The sequence below is a fragment of the Gavia stellata genome, chromosome 6, assembly GCF_030936135.1.
Source record: "Gavia stellata isolate bGavSte3 chromosome 6, bGavSte3.hap2, whole genome shotgun sequence".
Lineage (NCBI taxonomy): Eukaryota > Metazoa > Chordata > Aves > Gaviiformes > Gaviidae > Gavia > Gavia stellata.
Genome location: NC_082599.1, coordinates 39,437,029 through 39,460,420, shown reverse-complemented (window position 1 = coordinate 39,460,420; position 23,392 = coordinate 39,437,029). Strand labels below are relative to the sequence as shown.

At 40.6% G+C, this 23,392-nt stretch overlaps 1 protein-coding gene across 3 annotated transcripts in view; it reads right to left on the bottom strand.

Annotated features, from left to right (window-relative positions):
• Positions 1-10,940: 10,940 nt before the first annotated feature.
• GALNT15 (polypeptide N-acetylgalactosaminyltransferase 15) overlaps positions 10,941-23,392 on the bottom strand; it is a 28,905-nt gene continuing 16,453 nt past the window's right edge. For 2 of the 3 annotated variants that reach the window (XM_059818854.1, XM_059818855.1), the window contains 6 exons: positions 22,755-22,872; positions 21,773-21,967; positions 17,936-18,067; positions 16,751-16,852; positions 15,764-15,904; positions 10,941-14,818 (listed from right to left, as the gene is read on the bottom strand). In XM_059818854.1, the coding sequence (XP_059674837.1) occupies positions 14,669-14,818; positions 15,764-15,904; positions 16,751-16,852; positions 17,936-18,067; positions 21,773-21,967; positions 22,755-22,872 (838 nt within the window). In that variant the 3' untranslated portion in view covers positions 10,941-14,668. Of the gene's footprint in view, positions 14,819-15,763; positions 15,905-16,316; positions 16,320-16,750; positions 16,853-17,935; positions 18,068-21,772; positions 21,968-22,754; positions 22,873-23,392 lie in introns of all 3 variants that reach the window. The other variant, XM_059818856.1, reaches the window with a different exon arrangement.

The following is a 23,392-nucleotide window of genomic DNA, read 5'->3' as shown; positions in this document are numbered from 1 at the left end:
ATTTGCCCCATATATATATATATATTGTTAACTAAGCATCTTTTCTTTTTACTCTTTTCCACATTTTCAGTTGTTGTGTGGTTAATACAGTGTAACTTTTAGTGTCCCATTTTCTTCTCAGAGTCACTTCCCTGACAGATTTTCAGTCAGCTCATTGGTGTTGCTTTAACCAAGCTTTCAAAATTTATGAGTTGGGCCCCTGAAGATCCTAAGATTGTCTTAAAATTGTACTATTAAAAAAGTATTTAAAATTTATTCTCTCATACTGAAGCTTTTAGAGATCCTATTTTCATTTTGCTACCAAGATTTTCTTTTTTGTTGTGTGGTGGTAATTTTTTATTTTTAAGTCAAAGCTAAGACCCTTATCATGCTGTTTGAATGCTGAAGCTGTTGCTTTAGGGAAAGATCCAACTATCGCAAGACTCAGGGTAAAATCAACGAGAGCTGGCAATACACCAACCCATAAGTCCCTCCTTCAGTGCCCTCTTCAGGCTTTCTGCTCTATGGCAAACGTGTTTACTTCGGTCTCAGTTGTAATCCTTCTGGAAAAGGCAGAAAACAATTTTCTGACATGTTCCTTATTTCGAATAAGAATTCCAGTCCATCAGAACACTAAATAGCTGCAACATTTCTGAGCATGATCTTTTGTGTGTAGACCTACAGTTTTTACAGAAAATACAAGTTTCTGACATAATCTTAGGAAGAATAACTATTCCACACTCGCTAGGAAAAAAAAAAATTTTTTCAAGGAAGGTTTTTTGTTTTTGTTTTTTTTTAATGTATTGAAATAGATACCGCTTAACAGTTCTCATTTCTGGTCATAGGCCTGTTGCTGCTTCTTTCTGTGGAAATTGTGCACCTATGCAAAGCCAATGCAAACATCTTCTGGTATTTATTTTATCTTTCATTCAATAGTGAGACTGGTGAGCTCCAACTGAGTTAGGTGTACTGCACCATAAATTTCTAATTTTGTATTGCTCCATAACAGAGGTTAGAACTGATTTTGTAGCTTGTGACAGATTTTATGATTAACATTCCATTGAAATACAGAAAAAAGTAGATAATTTTATCTACTTATGAACCCTACATTATCCTACCTTTTCTCTCATTGTGGTAGAATAAATTTTACTTTTTATATTATGCAGAGGCTTCTGTGACCCCCAGTGCCCTGCACAGGTGTTACGACATTGGTGGATTCTGGTGTACATCCTTAGCTTGCTAAGGACAACGCGACTTTGAATTTAGATACGAAAACAGTCTAGAGACAGAGATAGAGACAAACCACCTGTCAGAGTGCCATTTCAGAGCCAGTAAAAAAAGCTTCTCTCCTAGAAGCTGAGATGAACTGTGGCAGCAAAACAGGTAGGTGCATCAGAGCAGAACTGGCTGTCCCAGGTTAGACCGAGGGTCTGCTTAGCCCAGCATCCCATCCCCAGCACTGCCCTGCAGCTAATGAAAAGTCTAATAATGACCCGGTCAAGCATCTGGGGATACTTCCCCAGAACACCCTACTGCACAATTTCTAAGTCATAGACTTCTTGAGGCTGATCTATTTGTGTTCAATAGCATAAATGAGTATATTTTTCCATTAAATTGTCTAATCACTTTCTGAATCCATGTCACAACTTAAAACCCACTGCATCCCATGGAAAAGAATTACACAATTTAAGGACACTTTGTGAAGAAAGACAATTCTTTTTGTTTGTTTTGAACCCATTGCTCTCTAGTTCATTTGAAGACACTTTCTGAATAGGAAGAGAGAGTTTTTTGCTATCTCCTCTCTGTCCTACTGATGACTGTAAAGATTTTTTTCTTATCTCTCCCCAGTTATTTCTTCTTCCAGCCTGTAAAGTCCTTGTCTAGTCAGCCGCTCTCCACACAGGAGCTGCTCCATACCTGTGGTTGTCTCTGTGCCCTTCTCTGAACCTTGGCCAGCTCTCCTGCACCATTTCGGAGAGGAAAGGAGACAAGAACTGTGCACAGTTACAGACACAGGTGCATCATGCATACATTGGCGTAATGATATTTGTTCTCTATTCTGCTCTCTTACTTTCCAAAAATTCTTAACATTCGATGTGCTTTTTTGACACTTGCTGAGCACTAGGCTGACATTATCTTGGAACTAACATTTAATCAAGGCAAAAACCTTTTACAATCTAAGCCTCAGGGTAACCATGTCTGTCTCCTTCTTACTCTTGCTCATGGCCTAGGTGTCTTCTAGAAGACAAGGTGATCTGAGTCAGGTATCATCAGCTGAGGTGGTCTTTCTGCTAGTCCCTCCCAGTAGCTGTTCTACCACAACCTTCTAATGGCAGCTGATGAAGGTGTGCCAGTCTCCATGCATTCTGGTAGGACTGTCCCAGACTGGTTAATGCTCCTCTCCTCCAATCATTTAGCTGGCTTTATTTGTTTAGTTTTGTAATTTGTTACTTCCCTTCCATGTACTTTTTAATTAGCCATATTGCACTTCTTACATGGCTTCATCTCTTTCTTCAAAGGCATGTCTGTGTGCCTCTTGTATTTCTTTGTCTTTGCTACAGTGGCTTTCCTGATGGCTATCTGAGTTTTCCAGGCAGTGAAGCCTTTGACTAGAGTTAGTGGTGTGTTTCAATCTGAGATTTCTTTTAAATTTGAATACAGTGTACTTACTTTTCTAAAAGGAGCATGGATACTGCCCAAGATGCACATATAAAATAGTGCCCTTTTTGAAAGGGCGAAGAATTTTTTTTTTTTTTTTCATTCAAATCTACTATTTCCTTGTAACTTTATTTTCTAATACTGGCCTGGAAAAAAAAAAGTCTTCTCCTTAATAAATCATGAGTGATGAGTGAGATAGTGAACAATTCTTGCTTTTCCTTTTGAAGAAGGGGTTAATTGTAACTCACAGACTCTCTCCTCTTTCAGAACTACTCAAGATAAAGCTATTTCTTGGAAGAATACCCTTAGGAAGTTAGTGACCTAGAATGAGCTTAGCATAGAATTGCCTTTTAGCCTTAACTGTGATATTCACTGCTGGGATCTCCATACACAAATGGTTTTTGACAAGCTTTGCAAACAGCTTGGGGTCAGAGCCTAGGAGCTTTCCTGTGGCAAGTACAAGCTGTGGAGTCAGGAACTTAATCCGTTTCCAGTTGAGACAAAGAGCAAAATTCCCAAACCCTGGGATGGTGCACAGTGGGACACTGACGGGCAAATGCAACCCCTTGTAGGACTGTGAAAAGGACATTGCAAGCTCCCTGCCGGGAATGGTTCACAAAGTTCAAGCACTGCTGTTAACTGGAACCAAGACTGTGTTTTTAATATCCTTTGACATAGGGCCCAACGGGGAGCAGGTGATGTCACACCAAGCTGGCATCCTGCCTTGGGCATCAAAGTATGTTTCTGTAGCCCCTCCACCTCCACTGCAAGCTGCTTAGCGATCTAGAGATGTGATTTTGTTGTGGAAGCGGGAGAGAGTGCTGATACCTAAGCCTTTCCTGTGTGGATTTCCTCTATATGCATGCTGAGAGCACATGGTAGCAGCGCAGTTTGGGGGGATGCAGTGATACAGGGCCCACCTCCTCCTGCTTATGAGAGGGAGGATTTTTTCCCTGCCCCAGCTGTTTGTTCCAGGCACCAATCTTAGAATTTGTTTCTTGCTTGGTAAACCTAGCAAGTAACCTAGCAGTTAGGGCTGCATGGTTATCTCCTGGGCATACAGCAAGTGAGTGATGATGTATAGAAGATACACACTGGAAGAATTTAATCTGGTCCCTACAAAACACTCTGATCCTTGCAAATCCTGTTTTTTTTCCCTTGATAGTTTTTTCACATCTGGGATTTTCATAACTGAGGGAGAATTCAAATAAATCAGCAACTGGAGAAAACGCCAAACAACCGCAGTCAAACTTTCTCAGTGTTTTAAACTAATAGACCCCTTCTCAAGATACTACGCCTAACAGGATTTGATTGCGCCTTCTCAGCCAGAGAATTTCTGTCAGTACCTCTGCCAAATGCACGGTCTCACGGAGGGAGGATTTGATAGCGATCCAGGTTAAGCCAGCGTCTTCATTCAGAGACAATGACTGCCAGCCCCACACAGACTGCAGCGAGGCCACCCAAATGTCGAGTTTCCATTGAGGAAGGCCAAGTTCCCTATACTCTTTTTATTTTTGCAACTGTAGCAGGGCCGTGTCCTTGGTTTCTTTCCATGCCAAATAAAGCGTCTGCACATTTTGTCTAGTTCGTTTTTGTATGGTTGAGGCGTTTATACCAGGAACACCTGCAAAAATAGAGGTCTGAAGAAAGAGATTAATTTCTGACAGGTTAATCAACCTGAGGAATAAGAAATTATCATGCTAGATCTGTAAACACATTTGCAGGTTGCCTTGCAAGGGCAGCTTGTGAAGATTAAACTGGCTGGGGATACTCTGAGCCCTAGGCACAGAGAGCCCTGTGAGACACAGCTAGTACAAAATGCTCCGAGGCAGATCCTGCCATCCAGCGCAACCACATAAATCTGGAGTAACTCAGGCTGCTTCAGGGATGTTACTTCAGATCCACTTCAACCCACAGAAGGGCAGAATTTAAATTAATTACTCATGAACAGAGAATAAAGGAATGTGCAGTAAATAATAAATTTCTGGGTTTTCTGCTCTTCATGACTATCTCTCAAATATTTCAGACTCAATTGCTGCTTCACTGTGTCAGCCAAAAGATCAGATTGGGCAAGTGCTCTTTGGTGTCATTCATGTCTGAGGCAATCACAGACAAACCCCTGATTTCTAAGATCATGACGCTGTCCTGACCAGTGCTGTATTTGAAGTGCCACAGGGCACATGCTGTGACTGCTCTTGATTAGCTCCAGCTCCCGTTTTGTTTTTTCTTTATCTCTTGCTGAACTGAAAAACAGGGAGGAGTGAGGTGGAGCAATTTTAAATACATAAAAATCAGTTTGGTCCAAAGTGTTAATTGAAACATTTCAGCATTTATGAAAGTAATTCATTTCATTCTGAAGAAGTCAATTTAAAATATCACAACCCCTCCATTCAGGCTGGCACTTGACATCAATCTGTGAGTAGTTTTGATTCCCCCAAAACTTAATTTTTCAGGGGACTTTACTCAGTGAGTAATGAGTGATTTCTCTTCTTTGTACATTACTGCTGGATTCTTTCTATTCACTTATTTTGTTCGACAGCTGTGCAATCTCTATTACAATACCCTCCAGATGTAAGGTATCTGAATAGAATCAGCCTCAATCGCCACAGCTTGCTTCATGAGGTCAGGCTGTTGGCCCCACTATCGGATGCACCCGAACACACCCCTACTGTGTTCCACACACTCTTGGTGCTCCTGACCGGTTGTGCAACACCAACTGAGGAGCAGAATGCCTTAGTGAGATTTGAAGAGCTACATCCATGCCTGGAGGCACAATGACTGTTAAGAAACATCCTTTTCAGAAAATCTGAAACTACTCAGTTTTAATATTCTACTTTCTTACTTAGTTGACTGTCATATTTTAAACCCGTCAAGTGTGTTTTATCAATGTGAAATACTGTTTACTTTTGCTTATTCTTGCACTATCCAGATCTTTACCATGCAGACTCTTTCCAGTATTTTCCCCCAGATGTAGCATATTGTATGTAATTCATCGCTCATGACTGCCAAGAAATGACAATTCCAAGACTGTCCATAGTTCACAATATAGTTATTTTGTTGGTGGAAATTCCATCTTTTTTTTTCATTATAGCCAGTCCTGCAGAAAGCAACCAGAAAGCTAAGCAAGACAAGCTCCTCAAATAGGGCAGGGAGGAAACGTCAAGTACAGATTTGTGCATATTTCTGACATGTCCAGCCAGAAAAGAGAAATCTTACTCTCAGTAGAACAAATGACCACCTGCACATTCTCACAGTGTGAGAAATAACCTCCTCCGTCCTGCCACTTCTCCTGCTGTTATTTGCTCTCCTGTGTTCTCCATTAGGATTGTCTTTCTACTGCCAAAAGCAAGAAAAAATGATATGGCTTGCCTATGTTCTTGCTGGATGTAGACTTTGTCCACATCTAGGGATTTTATTAATTTTACTATTTATTTTGCAGGTGAGTTTTAGACATTTTTAATAATATAATTGCACTGATGAGACCTAGTATAGGAGCAGGTATAAATTGCTCTTGCCCTTTTTGCAGCTTAATAGTCTCCTCAGTCCAGAGGGGGAAATGGCTGGCCTGGCAGAACTAGATCCACACAGGGTGGGGTGTTTTAATGGTACCAGCACAGCTGGAATGATCTGGCTAAGGGCTGCAGACAAAAAACAACAGTTTTTTGTTGTCAAGGGTCAAAATGAGGGTTAGCTGGACAGACAGAGTTTCACGGCTTGCTGTACATTTCCAATGTTCATCATGCCAAGAGTATTCCTATTGAGAAACAGAAAATTAGGGGTTAAATCTGTCATCTACAGAGTCACCTTGAAACCCCATAAGGAAATATCAATACTTGAGGATAGCTGTTTGCTCAAAAGATTACTGACAGGGATAAAATAATAATCACCGGTAGCTATAAATGTATTTTATGTCTTGGATATTTTCCTGGCAGACTTTAGTCTTTCATTGAGTTATACAGTAGCAGCCCTGGATTTGGACAACCTGTGCTCAGAAGAATAGTAGGATGTTTTTTGGGGTGCCGGAGGGGAGAAAGGATAGCTGTTTTTTAAATCGGTGTACCATAATTTTCCTTGGTTAGCACAAAAGCATACTTCCCTCCACAAATGGAGAGGTCCATTTCAGTATATTCTTTTGCAGTATTCTGTATAAGAAGGAAGAAGATGAGATAACTCTTCCTGGAGAAAATCCAGAATGTTAATCAAAGAAATGGCATTTTGACATTCATTCCTTACTGGCTGGAGTTCATGGCCATACTGGTATTTCATGTCTTGCTTTCATGTTAAGAGGTTTCCAAGATGATCTACACTACAAACACTTTTTTCTTCCACTAGAGGTCCTAAAAATAATAAGGAAAGGAGGCACAAAAAATAATAAGGAAAGGAGGCACAATGTACCCGTATATTTGACACTAGAGCATTCTCAGAAGGTGGACCTGAGTGTCAGGTCACCGAAACCCCCAGTGGGTCAGCTGACAGCACGGGTTAGCACTAGGCAGACTTGGAGCTACAGCATCTGACTGTTGGACACAAGAGATTAGCCTTGCCTCTGATCCAGAGTGATTTTCATGCCTTCCTGCCACATCCCAGAGGAGTGGGAGGTAGGCTTTTCTTATACTTGGGCGATGCTCAGGTAATTTGTCATGCCACCCAAGTGAGAGCAGGGAGGGTTGAGCTGCAGAGGAAGGCTCTGAGGCTGCTCCGATCTACCTGACAAGTGAAATGCTAGGGGGAAATGCCAAGATATTAAACAGCAGGGCAGCTACCACCAGCTGAAACAGCTTCGAGGACTTGATTCTGGGTCCTTAAATCCCCAGCCTCCTGCTTTGTCCTTTCCCCTCCAGAACTTGCTTTTGCAGGTAGGGAGAGATGAAAATCACCCCAGGTGCTGAGGAGAGCAAAGACAGAGCAAATGGCCCGAATGCATGAAAATGTAGAGAAAAGCTTTCCCTGCCAGGCATGCTATTAGGATTCAGTACTTGCAACATAAACCCGAGGCTGCTGTTATTGCTGTAGCCCTGTTGGGTTGTTCTATGGCGCTCCAGTGCTGTAAAAAGAAATGGATGGATGGATGGATGTGGGAATTGACATTAAATTCAGCTTTCCCATTTGCCACTTTTCTCTATGCTTTCTCTCTGTTAAAAATTGAATATTGATTTTCCTCATTTTGCTGAGTCTGTAGTGTTTGCTAGCATGTTAACTTTCACTAAACCTGGCAAAGAAAATTTCGGCAAAACAATTTTTTGTCAAAATTTGCCAGCTTGTTGAAAGCAAGACATCCCAGAGGAAAACGTTCTTTCTTATGATGGGGTGTCAAGGAAGTAGAACCCGGCACCTTGCCATCGGCAGCCTGGTCTGGGGACCTCTCTTGTTGTGCCTCCAGTGAGAATCACAGCTCTGTTTCAGAGAGTAAAGGAAATGCTGGGTCTTGTTCCGCACTGAAACCAAACCAAACTCAGAAACCATGGAAATTCTGTAAAATGGAATTACCACTCTCTGCCAAGCCTGAGCATCATGTTACAATGTCTAATGTTGAATTAAAATGTACAAAAGACTATATTTTTCAGAAAAGACGGACTGTTTCTTGTAATTAGCAAATTATGGTCTCATTGTACTTACGTTGCTTATCAAGTTATTTTTCAGTATCATATTTTGTTTCACCCTTCCCTGTCATCACAGATTTAAGAGTTGTTCTTGGCACTAAGAATGTTAAGAGTGCTGTCATGGGCTGCACGCAGGAGGTTGTTCCAACAGCGGGAACTGGAGCTGAAACCACTCGTTGTTTATGTAAAACTAAGAGTTATTTCTTCAGCATCAGCCCCAGGCTCTGTTCCTGAGGTTGTACGTGTGCGTATCTACGCAGACACCACAGACTGACCACGGTTTGTTACACTAGGAAATTAATGTTTCCTTTGCTTCTGCAAATAAAGGAATCAACGGCAAACTGCCCTGAAGAAGTGGCTCTTGCCACCGTCTGGGAGCTTGCTACAGCAGCTGGTGATCCATCAGCTGAACTGCATGAACTCAGGAAGCATTTGTTGCTCAGTCAGACTAACCAGTCTTCCAGGTGATGTGATTTGTTGACTGATTGGTAAGTTAAAACAGCTCTTGGCACCACAGATGATGAGTTTTCGATGGGTATGACACATACACAGATTAGATAAGAAGACAAAAAGCCAGTGTTTTAGATAGACAGCTTGGCCAATGAGAATCTTACTGCAAGGCTTATTTTTAATTGATGTGATGAGTTTTATGCATCTGCTCACTTGAAATACTCTGATTATGAAACTGTTCCTTTGTTCACTGCTTGGCTCTTGATTTCTAAGCGGGAAAAGCAGGCAGTGTGTGCTAACAAAAGGGACAGAAAAAAGAGGAAGATGCTAATGCAATGAGCGATCTTCTCCATAGGACTGTTTCGCATTAAAGATTTTGCTTTGGCTTTTGCTTACAGCTTTTTACCACTTTTAGTTTGTTCAGCAATCCCAAACCATATGTATAAAGAGTGATTGACAGAATACACTGCATTTGAAGCAGCCTCCCAATGGCCTGTACTCAGATATAAATATCTGATGTTCACAATCTTTAGAGATGAACTACTGATGCATTGAAGTACCAGTTGATTTTCTTTCATATCTGTAATCAAATTCTTCATGTAAATGTCACATTAAATGATGAAAAAGAGACTGTAAAAAAACCAGTTTTCACCTAATAGGATATTAAGTTAAGAAATTAAGAAAAAATACTGGGAAAAACATAATACCAAAGGATGTAATCCTTTAAAGCTCATTTATGCCTATAAGAATGTAAGTGACATTATTAGATTATTTTTTATCCGCCTGTAAGACTGAGAGACTAATAAATATATGACAAGGAATGGAGATTTGTGGTAGCAATCTTTTGAATAATTGCACAAAATAGTTTAGATTATGAAAATATTTTTAGTATTTTATATAATCCATATTTTAAAAAATGAATTATTTTTACCATCTTCTCAATTTGTAACGCAAAATTACCATTAGTGTAAATAAACATGATATTATTACCAAAGGTCATGGACTTTAACAAAGGTCATTGTGTAGCTACTTAGAAACTGAATAATGTATTCAGCCTTTAGTCTGGTCTGTATGTAACTTAGGTTCAAGCTAGAAAGAAGAACCTTGCTAGCAATCCTGACACCTGTATTTGTTCTGTATCAAAAAAATTCTGCCGTAAATTTCTAGCCTACTCAGCAGAAAGATAAAGAAGATTTATCATTAATGTTAGAGTTAACATCTTCAAAATACTAGAGACTTTTGTGAAAATTTAAGTTCTTATTCTCTTGGGACCGGATCATGCTGTAACACAGCATCCTACACAGTGGGATCTCTCAGTTTGTGAACAAAGAAGCTATCTGGGGAAAAAAAAAAAAGTACTGTTGGATGTAAGCTTATTTGAGGAAACTGCAGATGGTAGCAAGGGAGTTTGTTCTTGGCTGTCATCTCTATGCCTAAAGCCAGATCTGGGTGGAATTGGAAGAGCTAGGCACTGGGGTTGGGCTCCTGGAAGGGATTTTAGCCTGGGTACACTTCAGATTATGTTCCTTCCACCTAACTCCAGTTTAAAAGCTACACATGCCATCTAAATTAATCATTAAGATTCCCTCTTTAATCAGTAGAGAAAGAAAGCACTTCTAGATAGTGATTCACCCATCTTGTTTAAATACTTGTCTTTGAAAAGAAAGACGTTACCTCTGGAAGCATTCTCTGCTGACCAACAGAAGAAGCCAAGACAATTAGCTCAACTGTGACTACTGTTTATGTGGCTGCAGTTAACAGGTGAATCCCACCCCATGTGTCTAATGCAAAATAATCCCCAAGTGGGATAGCTGTTGTACAAAATACCACCATTTGCAGCTAGAAAGACATCAAAAGTGCTACACCTGCTATCCCAAGTCATGTAGCCAGGTTGTTTTTCTAGTACATCGTTCCAAGCCATCTGGTGAAGAAACAGCTGTGAGCTGTCTGAAGGGTGTGCCAAAGATCATGCTTTCCAGGGACTCTACTTCTGCAGTCCCTATTCAGACCTTTCTACTGAAACCGATAAAAATTATGGCAAAGGACTATAAATCAACCCCCCTCTAAGATGTTAGTGGTGGCAGAGTCCTCCTGTATATTTCTGTAAGATTGTTAGGTGACAGCTAAATAAAGGCATTGCCACTGGAGGCTTTTGATGGGGTTATCTACAGACGAGCTGTTCCGCAGCATGACGAAAAAGAGGTATTAGCCAATCATATCACAATGAAGAGGAATAAAAATACAACATTTCACTGTGCACTGACATACTTTATTCAGGGCAGAAGCGTGCAGTTGGTATAGCTTAAAAACATGAGCCAAGAAGTTACCAATATTTGCAGAACACTGATTTTTTACTCTCTTCCAATACGTTTGTAATTTGAATCAAACTGCTTGAGATAAAATGAAATATAAAGGCAGATCTGAAAGCTCTCACTCACATGTCATCTTCCAGCTGTTATGAAAATCAAGGCTGTTACTGTTCTTGTCTTGGTTGCCTCAGCATAGCCCCATTCCTTCCTGGGGAAATCTGTAATAAAAGCTATTGCATTTTAGTAAGCAGACAGTATTACAGCTCAGACAGCGTCTCTAAGGGAGGACCTGGAGGCACTTACACATGGACTGAGAGATGCCCTGAACATTTCTGTTCTACAGGATGTAGTGTAAAGGTTGCTCTAACCTTCCCCCTGTTCAAACTTCAGGTTATCTCACAGAGAAAAATGCTGCCATTCTGTTTCTCTGGGTTAGTGATGACACCTCACCTAACAGGACAAACCCCGAACTACGGCCAATACCGACTGCATCGACTGCGTCTAGGTTTACCAGTATGTTGAATAATTCTTCAAGCCTTTACGTTCTTCCATTTCCAGTTAGCTGGAAGAGGAATAAACACGACTATTTAGTAAGCGTTGTCAACTGAAAGGTGACCTGTTCTTGAATCTGTCCTTTTAGCTCAGCTTCATGGGTGGGTTTGGCTCAAAGCATTCATAATGAACTGGGTTGCCAAATTCAAAGAAACAGGTGGAGTTAGATAATAAGATGTTTACTCGTGTTATGCTGGAATTCCTTTGCTCTTGCCTGAGGCTCTACTTTGGAGGCCTTCAGAGTTAAAACTGCTACTCTGTTCTTGCCTGAAACATTTTGTTCTTACGTTTCTCTCCTGTCAATGGGAATTAGCAAACCTGAAATGCTGTCCCTGTCTAAAGACAGAGCTAAAAGTAATTCCATGTTTTGTGATGCTCAAAGCATCGCTGTCTGCCTGCGTTGTCTGAAAGATGGGCAAGAATGAGGAAAACACACTAGCACCTTTAGCAGAGACCCTTTGTTGAGCCCCCTGTACAACCTACATGAGGAGAAAGGTATAGTTGATGGACCACAGGGGCGAAGTGTAAATGGCCACGATGGGGAAACAGCATTGGTACAACCAACCAATATATTTAAAAGGCATACAGGAAGGAAACTAGGAAAAACGGGATAGATGGGATAGATGTTTTCCCTTTGTTTTTTTGTGTAATAACAAGTTATGTTTATATTAGAGGGGAATGTGCTCCATGGCATGGCTCACAATCTGTGTCCCCGGGCTGTCCCTGTACACAGACTTCCTAGACCAAACTGCAGCTCCATTCTGGCCTGTTACTAAAAGCAACAAGTATAATAACAATTATTTTATATGGTACTGAACCATATATTTAAATTTTGTTATTGGAAGAGGTATTACATAACATAGTTTTCTATTGTACATATATCTGCAGCAAACCTTATTTTCTAGGTTTTTATCATTATGTTAAAAAGCAGTATAAGATGAGGATGTCCATATCTCTTAAGTTTAATTCCAAACATTTGCTCTCTAAACCGAAAATATTTTCATTCTTCTTTGTGATAAATCCCACTTGTGATCAATTATCATATTTGTATACACATTTTTTTAACATTAAGCTAAATGCTGAAGGAATGATATTCCCAGTGTAGAGTCTAAAATATAATAAATAACACATAATTTAAAAATATGGCATACTTATAATTTAAAATAAAGGAAACACATGTCATTAAAACAGCATTTCACTCAGCTTTTATGCAATTTTAGAAATTCTCTTTTCTCACCCTAGATTTGGGCAATGATCAGGGATCACTTGGTGTTCTGGAAGAAGTTGCTACCATCCTTTCAGCTGAAAGTTGAAGCATTTTCAAGAATGTCACAGGAAATTTTAAATGACACAGCAGCAAATGGTATTAGATTCTGATGCTATCAAAGAGTAAGTGGTAATTAGGGTGATTGGAGTGATGCCTGAACATGGTGTGGAATCTGTAGCACGCAAAGCAAACAGAGACCCCACTGGGAAGTGTTTTGGACAACACAACACAGAATGCTGTTCATGTCTTCTGTTGTAACCGATTTTATATGCTTGAAACCAATTTATTATGATTTACCAAGAGCAGGTGACTGGAAAGCTCTGAGCAGAATATTCTGTTATTCCTTCCTTTCTCTAAAGTTCAAACAATGTGTTCAAACAACATTTAAAAAAAAAAAAATTCTGTCTATTGAAAAAAATCTCAAAAACAAATTAAGTTTCATTAATGATGCCCTTCCCCTTTAATAAATACATATGGTTATGACTGATTTATACTATAAATCAGGTGTGGTGCTGATGTGGGAAGACTCCCAAATCTTTGTTCTTCTGTCTTAGCAGGCTCTTGGAAAGTGTCATCATTATTGGTTTTAACTCCAAAATCGAATGTGCGCTAACAAAATACTGACAGAAGTTTGCTTTGTTAGTGCATACTATATGAGACCATTCTCATTACCTAACATCAACTCTCATTCACTTCTTTGAAAGACAGGAGGTCAGTAGGGATGCAGGCTCTGCAGAAGCAGCTTGTTTAGAAAATTTTGTACGCTACTGTCCTTTGAGGATCTGCTTGGAGACCCACGACAGCAAGAATCTAAAAGATCTTCTTAGCTAAAACTGACAGTGTGAAAAGACTTAACTCAGGCTGCAAGCAAGTGGAAGTAGGCATCAGTATTGCCTTCCTAGGTAGCCACTGTTGAAACCTGCTGTTTCCCTTCATTTGCTGTTTTCAGCCAGCAGTTTTGTTGCTGGAATAATAATAAGCTCATCCCATAGCTTTATAAGAGCAAATGGATGCCACCGATACTTTCCATTTCAAAATAAGCAGGGAAGTTGTTACCCTTCTTTCTAATCCATTTCAACCTTCTCTCATATTCCACAAAAGTCTCCTGAAAAGTTGTTCTTAAATTTCATTAAAACAAAAAAAAAAGTTGTTAATATTTCAGTCTTATTCTCCCATCCAAATTAGATTGTGGACTAAGGGTTTAAGGGTGTGCCAAACGCTGAGGACTGTTAGTATTCCACGTCAATTAGAGCAGTTAGCGTGTAATTAAGTGCTAATTTATGCTCTGTGCAATCTCATAGAGGGTAAAAATTTGGCTCAGGCGAGTTGGAAAACAAACTTTTAGCTATTACATGTGAAAACATCTACTACTTTTATGCATACAAAACCTACTTTGTTTTATAAGAGTCGAGTGCACTGTAAAACAAGGCTAAACTCTTATCCTGGTTTGGCTGGCTTCCTCTTACAGTTTCAGAAGTTTCACAAACATTCATTTTCCTGTATCCTCAGAAGTCACAGAATATGCTAAAGACAAGCTGTCTGGCAGCCAATTTTCCCTGTTGCCTTCAAAGGGCAAACTCAACTGTCTTCTGGATAGCAGAGTTGACAATCTATTCATGCTCACAGTATCTTTATTCCCTGCTTCACAGGATAAATAGAAATTTTAGCTAGAGCTGAATAAACCAGGAACTGGCAGCAACTGTGTGAGCCAGGCTTTCAAATGAGAGACCCTCCTAACTTCCCTGCATGCTACAGCAAACACAAACATCTTTCTTGTCCATGCAGGAAATGTATCTTAAATCCCAAACAGAAGCAATGTTAAATTTTGGCGACTTGACCTCCACAGAGACCTGTCAGTCATCTCTGATGTAGCCATGGGAACGTCCAAATTGCCACACTTGATTTGCATTCTTGTTACATACACACAAAACCAAGTCCTTCGCATCTTCGCTCTTCATTGCCTCTATGCATTTGCCAGAAAGGACATGGACAATCATTCCATTCTATAAAATGAGAGAAGAACGGAAGGAAAGAACAAATTAAAAAGAAGGGATTTCCAGTAAAAGTTAGGCCATGTTTCTGAAACTTCTTACATACAATAGATCACTAGTAATGACTGGTTGTTCAAAATTGCTCTAAACATAATGACTATGTTTAGCTTTGAGCCCAGGGCATGGTGAGTATGCATAATTCCTTTCGAAGCTGACAGGAGTGGTAGGTGCAGAATTCACTAAATCTCTTTTCCACCACTATTTGTTTCCTATGGGTACAGGTTGTCACCAGCATCAGCTTCAGTACTACAGGCCACAAAATTTCAAAAGGACCAGTGCTTCCCTTAGGAATCAAAACAAATGACAGTAGGAACTGTACCAGAGGATTGCATCATCCCTACAACTACGGTAACTCCTATTTTCCCAGGCTGTCCTAGAGCATGACATTTTTCAGTCTTGTGGAGGAGTTCCTGCTCTGCTGCATGAAGTCCACTGAATAATAACAAATTCCTCTAATAGGAAGTTTGCTCTTCTCTTACAATGTAGGGGGAATTTTAAAGTTCCCCCTACTCCCAAACAGCTCTCATTTGGAAGGGTTCAGGATTCCCAAACCCTTCCTCTATCCAAAAGAAGTGGGCAAGGATTTGCCCTGCTCTGATTTTTCACAATCACTGATTCTGATTCTACTCCTGTAAGGCCAGTAAGACGAATGGTTAAAACCAGGACATAAGAATTTAGGTAGGATTCCTGTAATTTGTATTTTTAAACCAAATTTATTTCACATAGACAGTGTAAATGGGCAAGAGGCATACTAAATTTCCTGGGTGAAAATGGTACAGAAGTGAAACTTGGCCTTCAAATACCTCAACCCTTCCCCACACACGAATCCTGTCAATCACCCAGTGATCCCACAGTCACCGTTAGCTGCCCTCCCCTCACGGCAGAGTCACTACTGACCTCCTGGACATCCCAGCGCTGGTGGCTGTTGTCTGTCTCCTTTGTACAGTTTTGAGGGATAACCTTCCCGTGTCTGACATCAAAGCAAAAGAGCGGAGCAGAACCAAGCCGGATTTCCTTCATGCTGTTATATTCAAAGTGCTGGAAAAGGGAGGATTTGTTTGAACAACTATGGAAGGACATCCCAGTTCATTTTTAAGTGCTAATTCACAAAATAATTTCCTATACATGTTTGTTAAGATGCAACGGAGACCCAACAGCCTTGACCCTGCAAAGCAATCCCCCTGCTAGCTAATTCTGGAATAACTGTTTACCTCAGGAAAGGCTTTGTGGACAGTAATTATGTATAAAGTAAACACATCCTAGAATAAACTTTTCTAGTTTAATAAATATTTGAACAGAAGGATGTTTCTGACAGTGTCCGCACACACTGCAGTTAGAAATGTGCCTGCAGCTCACCCTGAGCTCAGTGTGAGCAGCAAAACTTGCTTGGGACTTAGAGTAAGTATCTGCAGTCAGTCTGTATTGTTTTGGCTTCTCTTAATGCATGAACTTGCTAGTCTAACGTCAGGTTGGGAGTCTAGAAGAATTTCCCTCCTGTCTTTTTGACTGCTGTTCAGGCGTTAAACTGTGGTTTTAGGCACTAATGGGGAGACCCATCCCCATTATTCTAGAATTGTTACATGTTTTTTACTCACAGGCTTCCTGTTCTCCAGACACTACTAAATATACTAACAAATAGGCACTTAATGATGACTGCTGGAGCAAAGTGTGGGGATCTGGTCTCAGTGACACATGGAACACTGCCATTTTTCAAATGACACTCAGCTTCAGAACAGTGGGCATCATTGCCTTAGCACATGCCTAATTTTGAACGCATCAGTATTTCCACTAATGTCAACCCAGCCATTTACATGTTGGAGTGACTGTCTTCTGGATGGTTCCCTAGATCTGATACAGTGCCTATATACTTAAAGTATCCAGTACCTGGGTGAGACTGTCACTGCAAAGGGAGAGTTCGATAGAGCCTTCTGCAATGGCCCTTCCAGGTCTGTAATCTGCACAGAAGCCAACACCAGTATTGTAAAGCTGTAAGTAAAGGTTTATACTGAAATAAAGCACAATCAGATACAAAAAAAATGTCCTTCAGCTAACTTTTTTGTGACTGTATTCCTTTATGGTATATGTTTTTGCTTATAACTCAGGCAATATTTTTTTCTTTCAGACCAGATCTTGCATATTCATCTTGCAAACTGATCTGATATAAAAGACAGGGTCTCACCAAAGGTCAGTGTTACCCAGTGACTTTTGTTTAAGTTAGAGATATACCCACTTCTGGTTTTAACTATTATGACAGTTAAATCTGTCAAAACCTTTATGGTAATGCAAAATTGCACTTCAACTGGACACTGTATTCCCAAGACATTCCCAAAAACCCAAGACATTCCAGAAGAAAAAAAGTGACAATTCCTGTGATCCACACTCAGTTCTTACACTCTTCTCAAGCAAACTTTTATAATAAAGAACAGACAAAATAGTAAAAGGACAAAGTAAAATCTGGCTGCAGGTATCAGAGACTTAATTAGTGGACCTTGTTGCCTTGTTAGGGGAAAATCTCTTCCAGTAAGGCTGGATATTTTAATGCATGATAGTTATCAACTTATGTGTGTAAAAAAAAATATTGAGAATATCACCTCCTGTACACAGTCTGCCAAGGAACCGCTATTGCTACCACCTCTGCCCTTGGGGGAAGTGCAGGACTGAAGAAATACTTTTTTCTCTTCATGCATATGGGTCACCACAGATACCTCAGCTGCTGTTGCGGTTGCCATCTGCATGAGGCAACACAATTCTTTTCCTTGACTAATGGCTCCTAAAGAACCTAGGGTTAGGATCCTCTGAGCTGTGACACTGAACCGAGTCTGACAATCTGCGTTCCGCTCCTGGCTGGCTTTCAACATTTATGTGAGAATTTGGACCAGTTGTTTGTCTCCTCTGTCCTTTTGTTTCTCCTCCCATCATTGTTGCATTGTCTGTTTGGACAATAAACTTTTCAAAGCAGGAACAGCCTCTTACTGTATGCTCACTGAGTACCTAGTACATGGAAACGATACTGGGGTCTTTGAGCAATGCAAAAACACTAATCATTCTTTATAGTGTGCTTTCTCTCACCTTGCCAGAGAATCTTGGTGTGTCTTCAGATTGGGAGAGTTCAGGGTACACATTTGATATAAACCAATGGAAATTTCTACAGGCCAGTCTCTTCTGTAGCTGAAGGCGCTCACTGCAGTCTGGCTTTTCTGCCTTCATGGAGAAAGCATAGGGGGAACAAGGTTACTAGTGTATTTGTTTTGGAGATGCTGGAAATAAAAATGACTACATATTATTTCTACCATCTCTTCTATCCTGCATGTTATAGATATTGATGTGTGTCTCTCATGAGTACGTAAAGGAGGAGCTATAGCCTTCCTCCAACTTAGTGCTGAAACAGCATTCAGTCTGGCACTGTGACAGAAGTAAATGTTTCAAAAGTAGCATATACTGTGAAAATAAGTATTTCCTCTAAAAATGATTATTATCTTGCAAGATAAGTCAGTCTTTGTCATCTTTTTAATTAAAAAAGTCAGGGCCAAGTTTGATACTTGTTGCACTGAAATCAGTGGTGTTGTATTAGATTGTCATTCAGCATAGAACTTGCCCTACTGATTAAAATTCAATTTCCTGCCTGTAACAGCCCAAATTACTCAGTTATTGTTAGTCCTCCATGACCAGAGGATGTAAGTGATGACAGAATTTCGCCCAACATACAGCCTATCAGATTATTATCTGACAGTTACTAGGTCTAGTAAGGGAATGTGTTTTATGGCTATAAAGGCATAAAACCTTTCCTATGTTTTATGTGTTTTCTTGAATTATATACACAAAATCCCAACTCCCACTCTTCCTGGTAGCAACTCTGTTCTGAAAAAAGAGAAGTGCCTTCAACCCTTGGTGCAGCTATGGCTATCTATATTGCAAAGGACTGACAGTCTGAATATCTGAGGGTATTTAGCACCTGAAGCTGGTTGACAGAATTCTGAAAACCCATGAGCAGGTAAGTGTCTAATTCTTCTGTTTCAAAACTACACAAAACACTTTCCTAAATACCTCAGTGCCCAAACATTAAAAAACCTCCACCACCGTTAAGAGACTCTCTCCTTTTTTTTTGCCAGCAGTGGATCTCCCTCTTCATGTTTCTAGTTTTTTAAAATGCAGGTTTGGATTCTAGGACACTGTTCTGGATTCCTATGTCATAAATTAAAATTGGTAACATAAGCAAAGAATTGCCTGTAAATAACTTAAGAATTGCCTGTAAATAACTTTTTTCTCAATCCAATCATTTCTCTTCATTCAGAAGGAAAAAAAAAAAGGTCTTTGCCACGTGCCTGGAAAACATTGACAAATAAAGGGCCTTGGAGATCAAGGGAGAGGTATCAGTTTCTAAAGGTAAGAATCAATCATGCCATGTAAGCCCCTGTAAGCTCAACACTTGCAATACATTAAACAGAACATCATAGTTTAGCATCAGTCTTAGATTCAAAGCATAGCAACAAAGTTCAGCAATTCAGCACCACACAAACCTGGCCCTAAGAGGTTTTCTTGGAAAAGGGAAATACAGGAGTAAAATACTTTCCCTAAAAACAGGTGTTTCTCATGAGACTCTGCTTCGGCTGAAGACGGCAATGGCAGTAAATCTCATTTTGTCATGCTAGTCTGCATTTGATGCCGAATAAATGGTGTAAAAAATGTAAGGAAAGTCATTATCCCTGTAAACCAACCTGAAAGGAAACTGTGCTTGTAAATTAATAAACAAACCACACAAGAGATGGAGAAGAAGAGATAGTGGCTGAACTAGTAGAGAGCTGGGAAGAGCCTTATTCATCAGCATTAACGCTCACGCCACGGGCATCCTGTGCAGGATGCGATTCAGAGCACAAAATGGGAAGACTTATAAAGCAACCTAAACGGGGGGCACTAGCTCTTTTCTGCAGCGGGCAGCGCCGGCGGCCGGGGCTGACGGAGATGTCTGTAGTGGCCAATAGGTGGCTCCGCTCACCCTCTCGGTGCAATAAATCCCCGCAGGGCCCATCTGCAGCGGAGCGGCAATAGTGCCATCGCTTGCTCGCGTCTTTTGGGTAACACCCCGCTGCACTGACATACGGAAAACACTGGCTGTGAAAGAAGGGAACAGAGAAGAGGGCCTTTTATGTTATGGTATGCTGGGCACAGAGGTCATAAAATTGATCATTTGAAGGATCATCATACTTAGGAGTACTAAAAGTATTCTGGCTAGAATAAACTCCCAGGAAAAGGTCATGGTGCTTACAGCTAGAAAACTCTATCGATGGTGGATGTAGTTTTTAGTACAGAAGATTGCTTCTGGGTTGACAAGAAAGGCCTTCAGAAAATTATTATTTAAGGACCTAACTGCCCATCTTAAAAGACTTGGCCTAGAATTCTCCTTGCAATTACATGGCTGTAACCCTTGTAAGTCAATTGATGAAATTCTGGCCAGCAGAGTTCAAACCTACAACACAGACAAGGAGGGGTAAGCTTTTCAAAAAAGTCAAAATAGAATTAAAAAAAGGAACGTGATAGCCTCAGGCTCTAGGATTAGCATAGCAGGCTGACTGGAGAGGCAGATCCACTGGTGGAGTGTTAAGGAGGTCAGACTAGGTTACGGGAGAGAAGCCACACCGATGCACAGCCCTTTTCTTTTCCTCTCCCCACTACAATGCAGCTCCTGCTGGATCTGGCTTTCTTAGATGATGGCCAGCACTGCAATGATTGAGGCATGCAGGACTGAAAGGCACGAGCAAAACCAAACGGCAAACTTTTGCACAGCACCTACCCATGCTCTGCCTCACTGTTTTCAGTGACTCTTTCTCATCTTAAAAGTATGGCATTGTTACATGAACAAGAAGATGAATGACACATTTTCATTCACAATGGCTCACAAGTTTGTCCACTGCCTTGTAGGAGAGGATGTCGTTACAAGAAAAGGTATTGGAGCCAGAGAACTCCTGACAACTGCAGCAACATTAACGACTTCACATTATTAACAACTTCACATTAACAACATTAACCACAGCTGTATGACTCCCAATAAACAAACATCCACTGGTTTGTAATACATGGGATATACAGTCCCTTGACTGATCCTGATCTGCAATGGATTATACAGTGGCTTAAAAACAAGTGTGGCCATTCTGAAGTTGTTGGATGGTGTGTAGCCTGCAGATGGTTCAAGTGTGGCTGCATGCCAGGGCTACGCCAAACACCTGGCTGCAATCCTGTCTTAGCATACAGGCTGCTGGGAGTCCAAATCTCTGGAGGTCAGACTGCTGCCAGCGCAATGCTTCTAATGAAAAAGTACCTTGTAAATAGTGGCTATGTTGAGATCTGACTTTCTCAGTTACAGACAGTTGCTTCTGGATGTCTGTCAGTTCAGGAAAAAACACACCTTTTTTGTCACTAGACCACTCAGATATGTTCCCTTCCAGTAGAAGAGACAACACAATTTGCCACATGCCCGTGAATATTATTGAGTAGTCTCATGAATCACGTGAGGAAGACCTTCAGTAAGGAAGAATGAATCCCTCAGAGGAGGGCCCTCTGAGCACACAGTGCTAGTAGCTTCCACTTCAAATGCACTGCAACCCTCCATGTACTATCGGTGGAAAATAAAAAGACAGCTTGTTAGGAAAGCTGAGGAAGGAGTCATTTGGAGAAGGAGTCATACTCTGAGATTTGATAACTTCAGCAAACAACACCTAGGCACAAGTTTCTCTCTTTCCTTCCTGATCTGACAGCTCTTCCACTGGAAGGTTTCAGAAAAAAGACTATTCCCAGCACCATGCATGTCGAATGTTTGACTGCACATAGACATCCCCACCCCTATTCCACCCCCTTCACCTACCTCAACACACGCTCCTTCCCTCAGAAACAAACCACTACAGATGTATTTACCTTGCTGATTAAGAAAGCCATTGTGTCGTGCTTGTAGAAGTTCTCTTTAAAAGAGCCCAGCCAGGTCTCTGCTATTCGGATTTTGTTCCTCACAAGGGCCTCTTCATAGGAGAATGCACGGGGAAAGTGATTTCGATAGACATGCCCAACTCGGGAGCATGGAATAATTTCTACAGAGCCACCACAGAGCCAGGTCTGAAACACAGGTGAAGGCACAAAAAGAGATTACCTTATTTACATTACCTTTGTCTAAAAAGGAGAAGCTTCTTTACTATAGAATCTGCCTCAGGAAATGCTAATCTGCACATTGCTAGAAACAGCAAAAGCACTATTATATGCTTCTTCAGACACTGTTCCCCACAGATACAGAGACACAGAGACGATACCAGGCAAGAGAGACCTTTGATTTGACCCAGTGTGGCTATTTATAGGCTTTCATTTTTTCTGTGCGTAAACAGTGCAGTGTAGTGAAGAGGCCTGGGGGCACACCTTCTTTTGTCTGGGACATTAAAGACTCTATAACCTTTATGTCTGCAATTTTCATTGCTTTTTAATATCAGTTACTCTTTGTATTCAGCAAAAATCAATGCAAACAATTTAATATAAACAGTTTGGTATTAAAACTACAGGTTGGCAAAGAAATAAAGCTACTCTCCCTTTGGTGCATGTTACATGCCAAAAAAGAAGAGGTAGCTTTCAGAAGGTGCCAAAACCAGTCCCTCTGTCCTCAGGCAGATAGTGATAGCCAGTGAAACTTCCTTCTCCTGACATAATGCTCCTAACTCACAGCAGCTGCATGTTCTTGTATAGTCCTGACAGATCACAGAGCATGGGGATAGATTTCTGTGAGGAAAGTGATATTCTCCATACCCCAAGACATTCTGAACTTAACCGCTTTTATAAATTGCTTCTTGCCTTTTCATTCAGGTTCCTTAAAAGCCCAATAGTTACCAGAGCTTGATGTTTTAATTAAGGTTCTTACCCTTAGAGATAGCTCCAGATTTTCTGCTCCCCACATGGTCATGTCAGAATCATAAGCTCCAGTGTTTTGGAAGTAATGTCGATCCATGGCCACCACTGCACCAGCTACCACAGGACTCCTGTGTAGAAAACAGTTTGGAAGTGAACACCTTCACTTTTGGATAGGGGATTATGTGAAGGATGAAAATCCTGCCATTTCCATAGAGATAGTATTGCAAAATGATTGAATACTGCTCCATATAATCTTGAATGAATTGGTTATCTAACCAAAAGAAAGAACTGGAACTGAATTCTAGGATTTGCTTGGGGAAGGGAGCCAACAGCTAACTTACTAAATAAAGCTCAGAACAGTGCAAAATGTTACATACATGTACACCCAAAACAATAGACAAACAGATCGTGATTAAGACATCTCTTTTAACTCTGCATGATCCATCTTTTGCTTTCCCTACAAACCTCCACACCTTGTCTGGTCAGGTTGTATACTAGTTGTCTCAATGTGTGAGAAGTATTTGTCATGTTGAAAGTATGACTGCAGTCTAGTTAGAATGATTACTAAAGGCCAAACAAATTCAGTGTAAACCAGAAACCTATCCCTTCAAAAAACATTAACTAAGCATATGCAAGTAATCACATCTC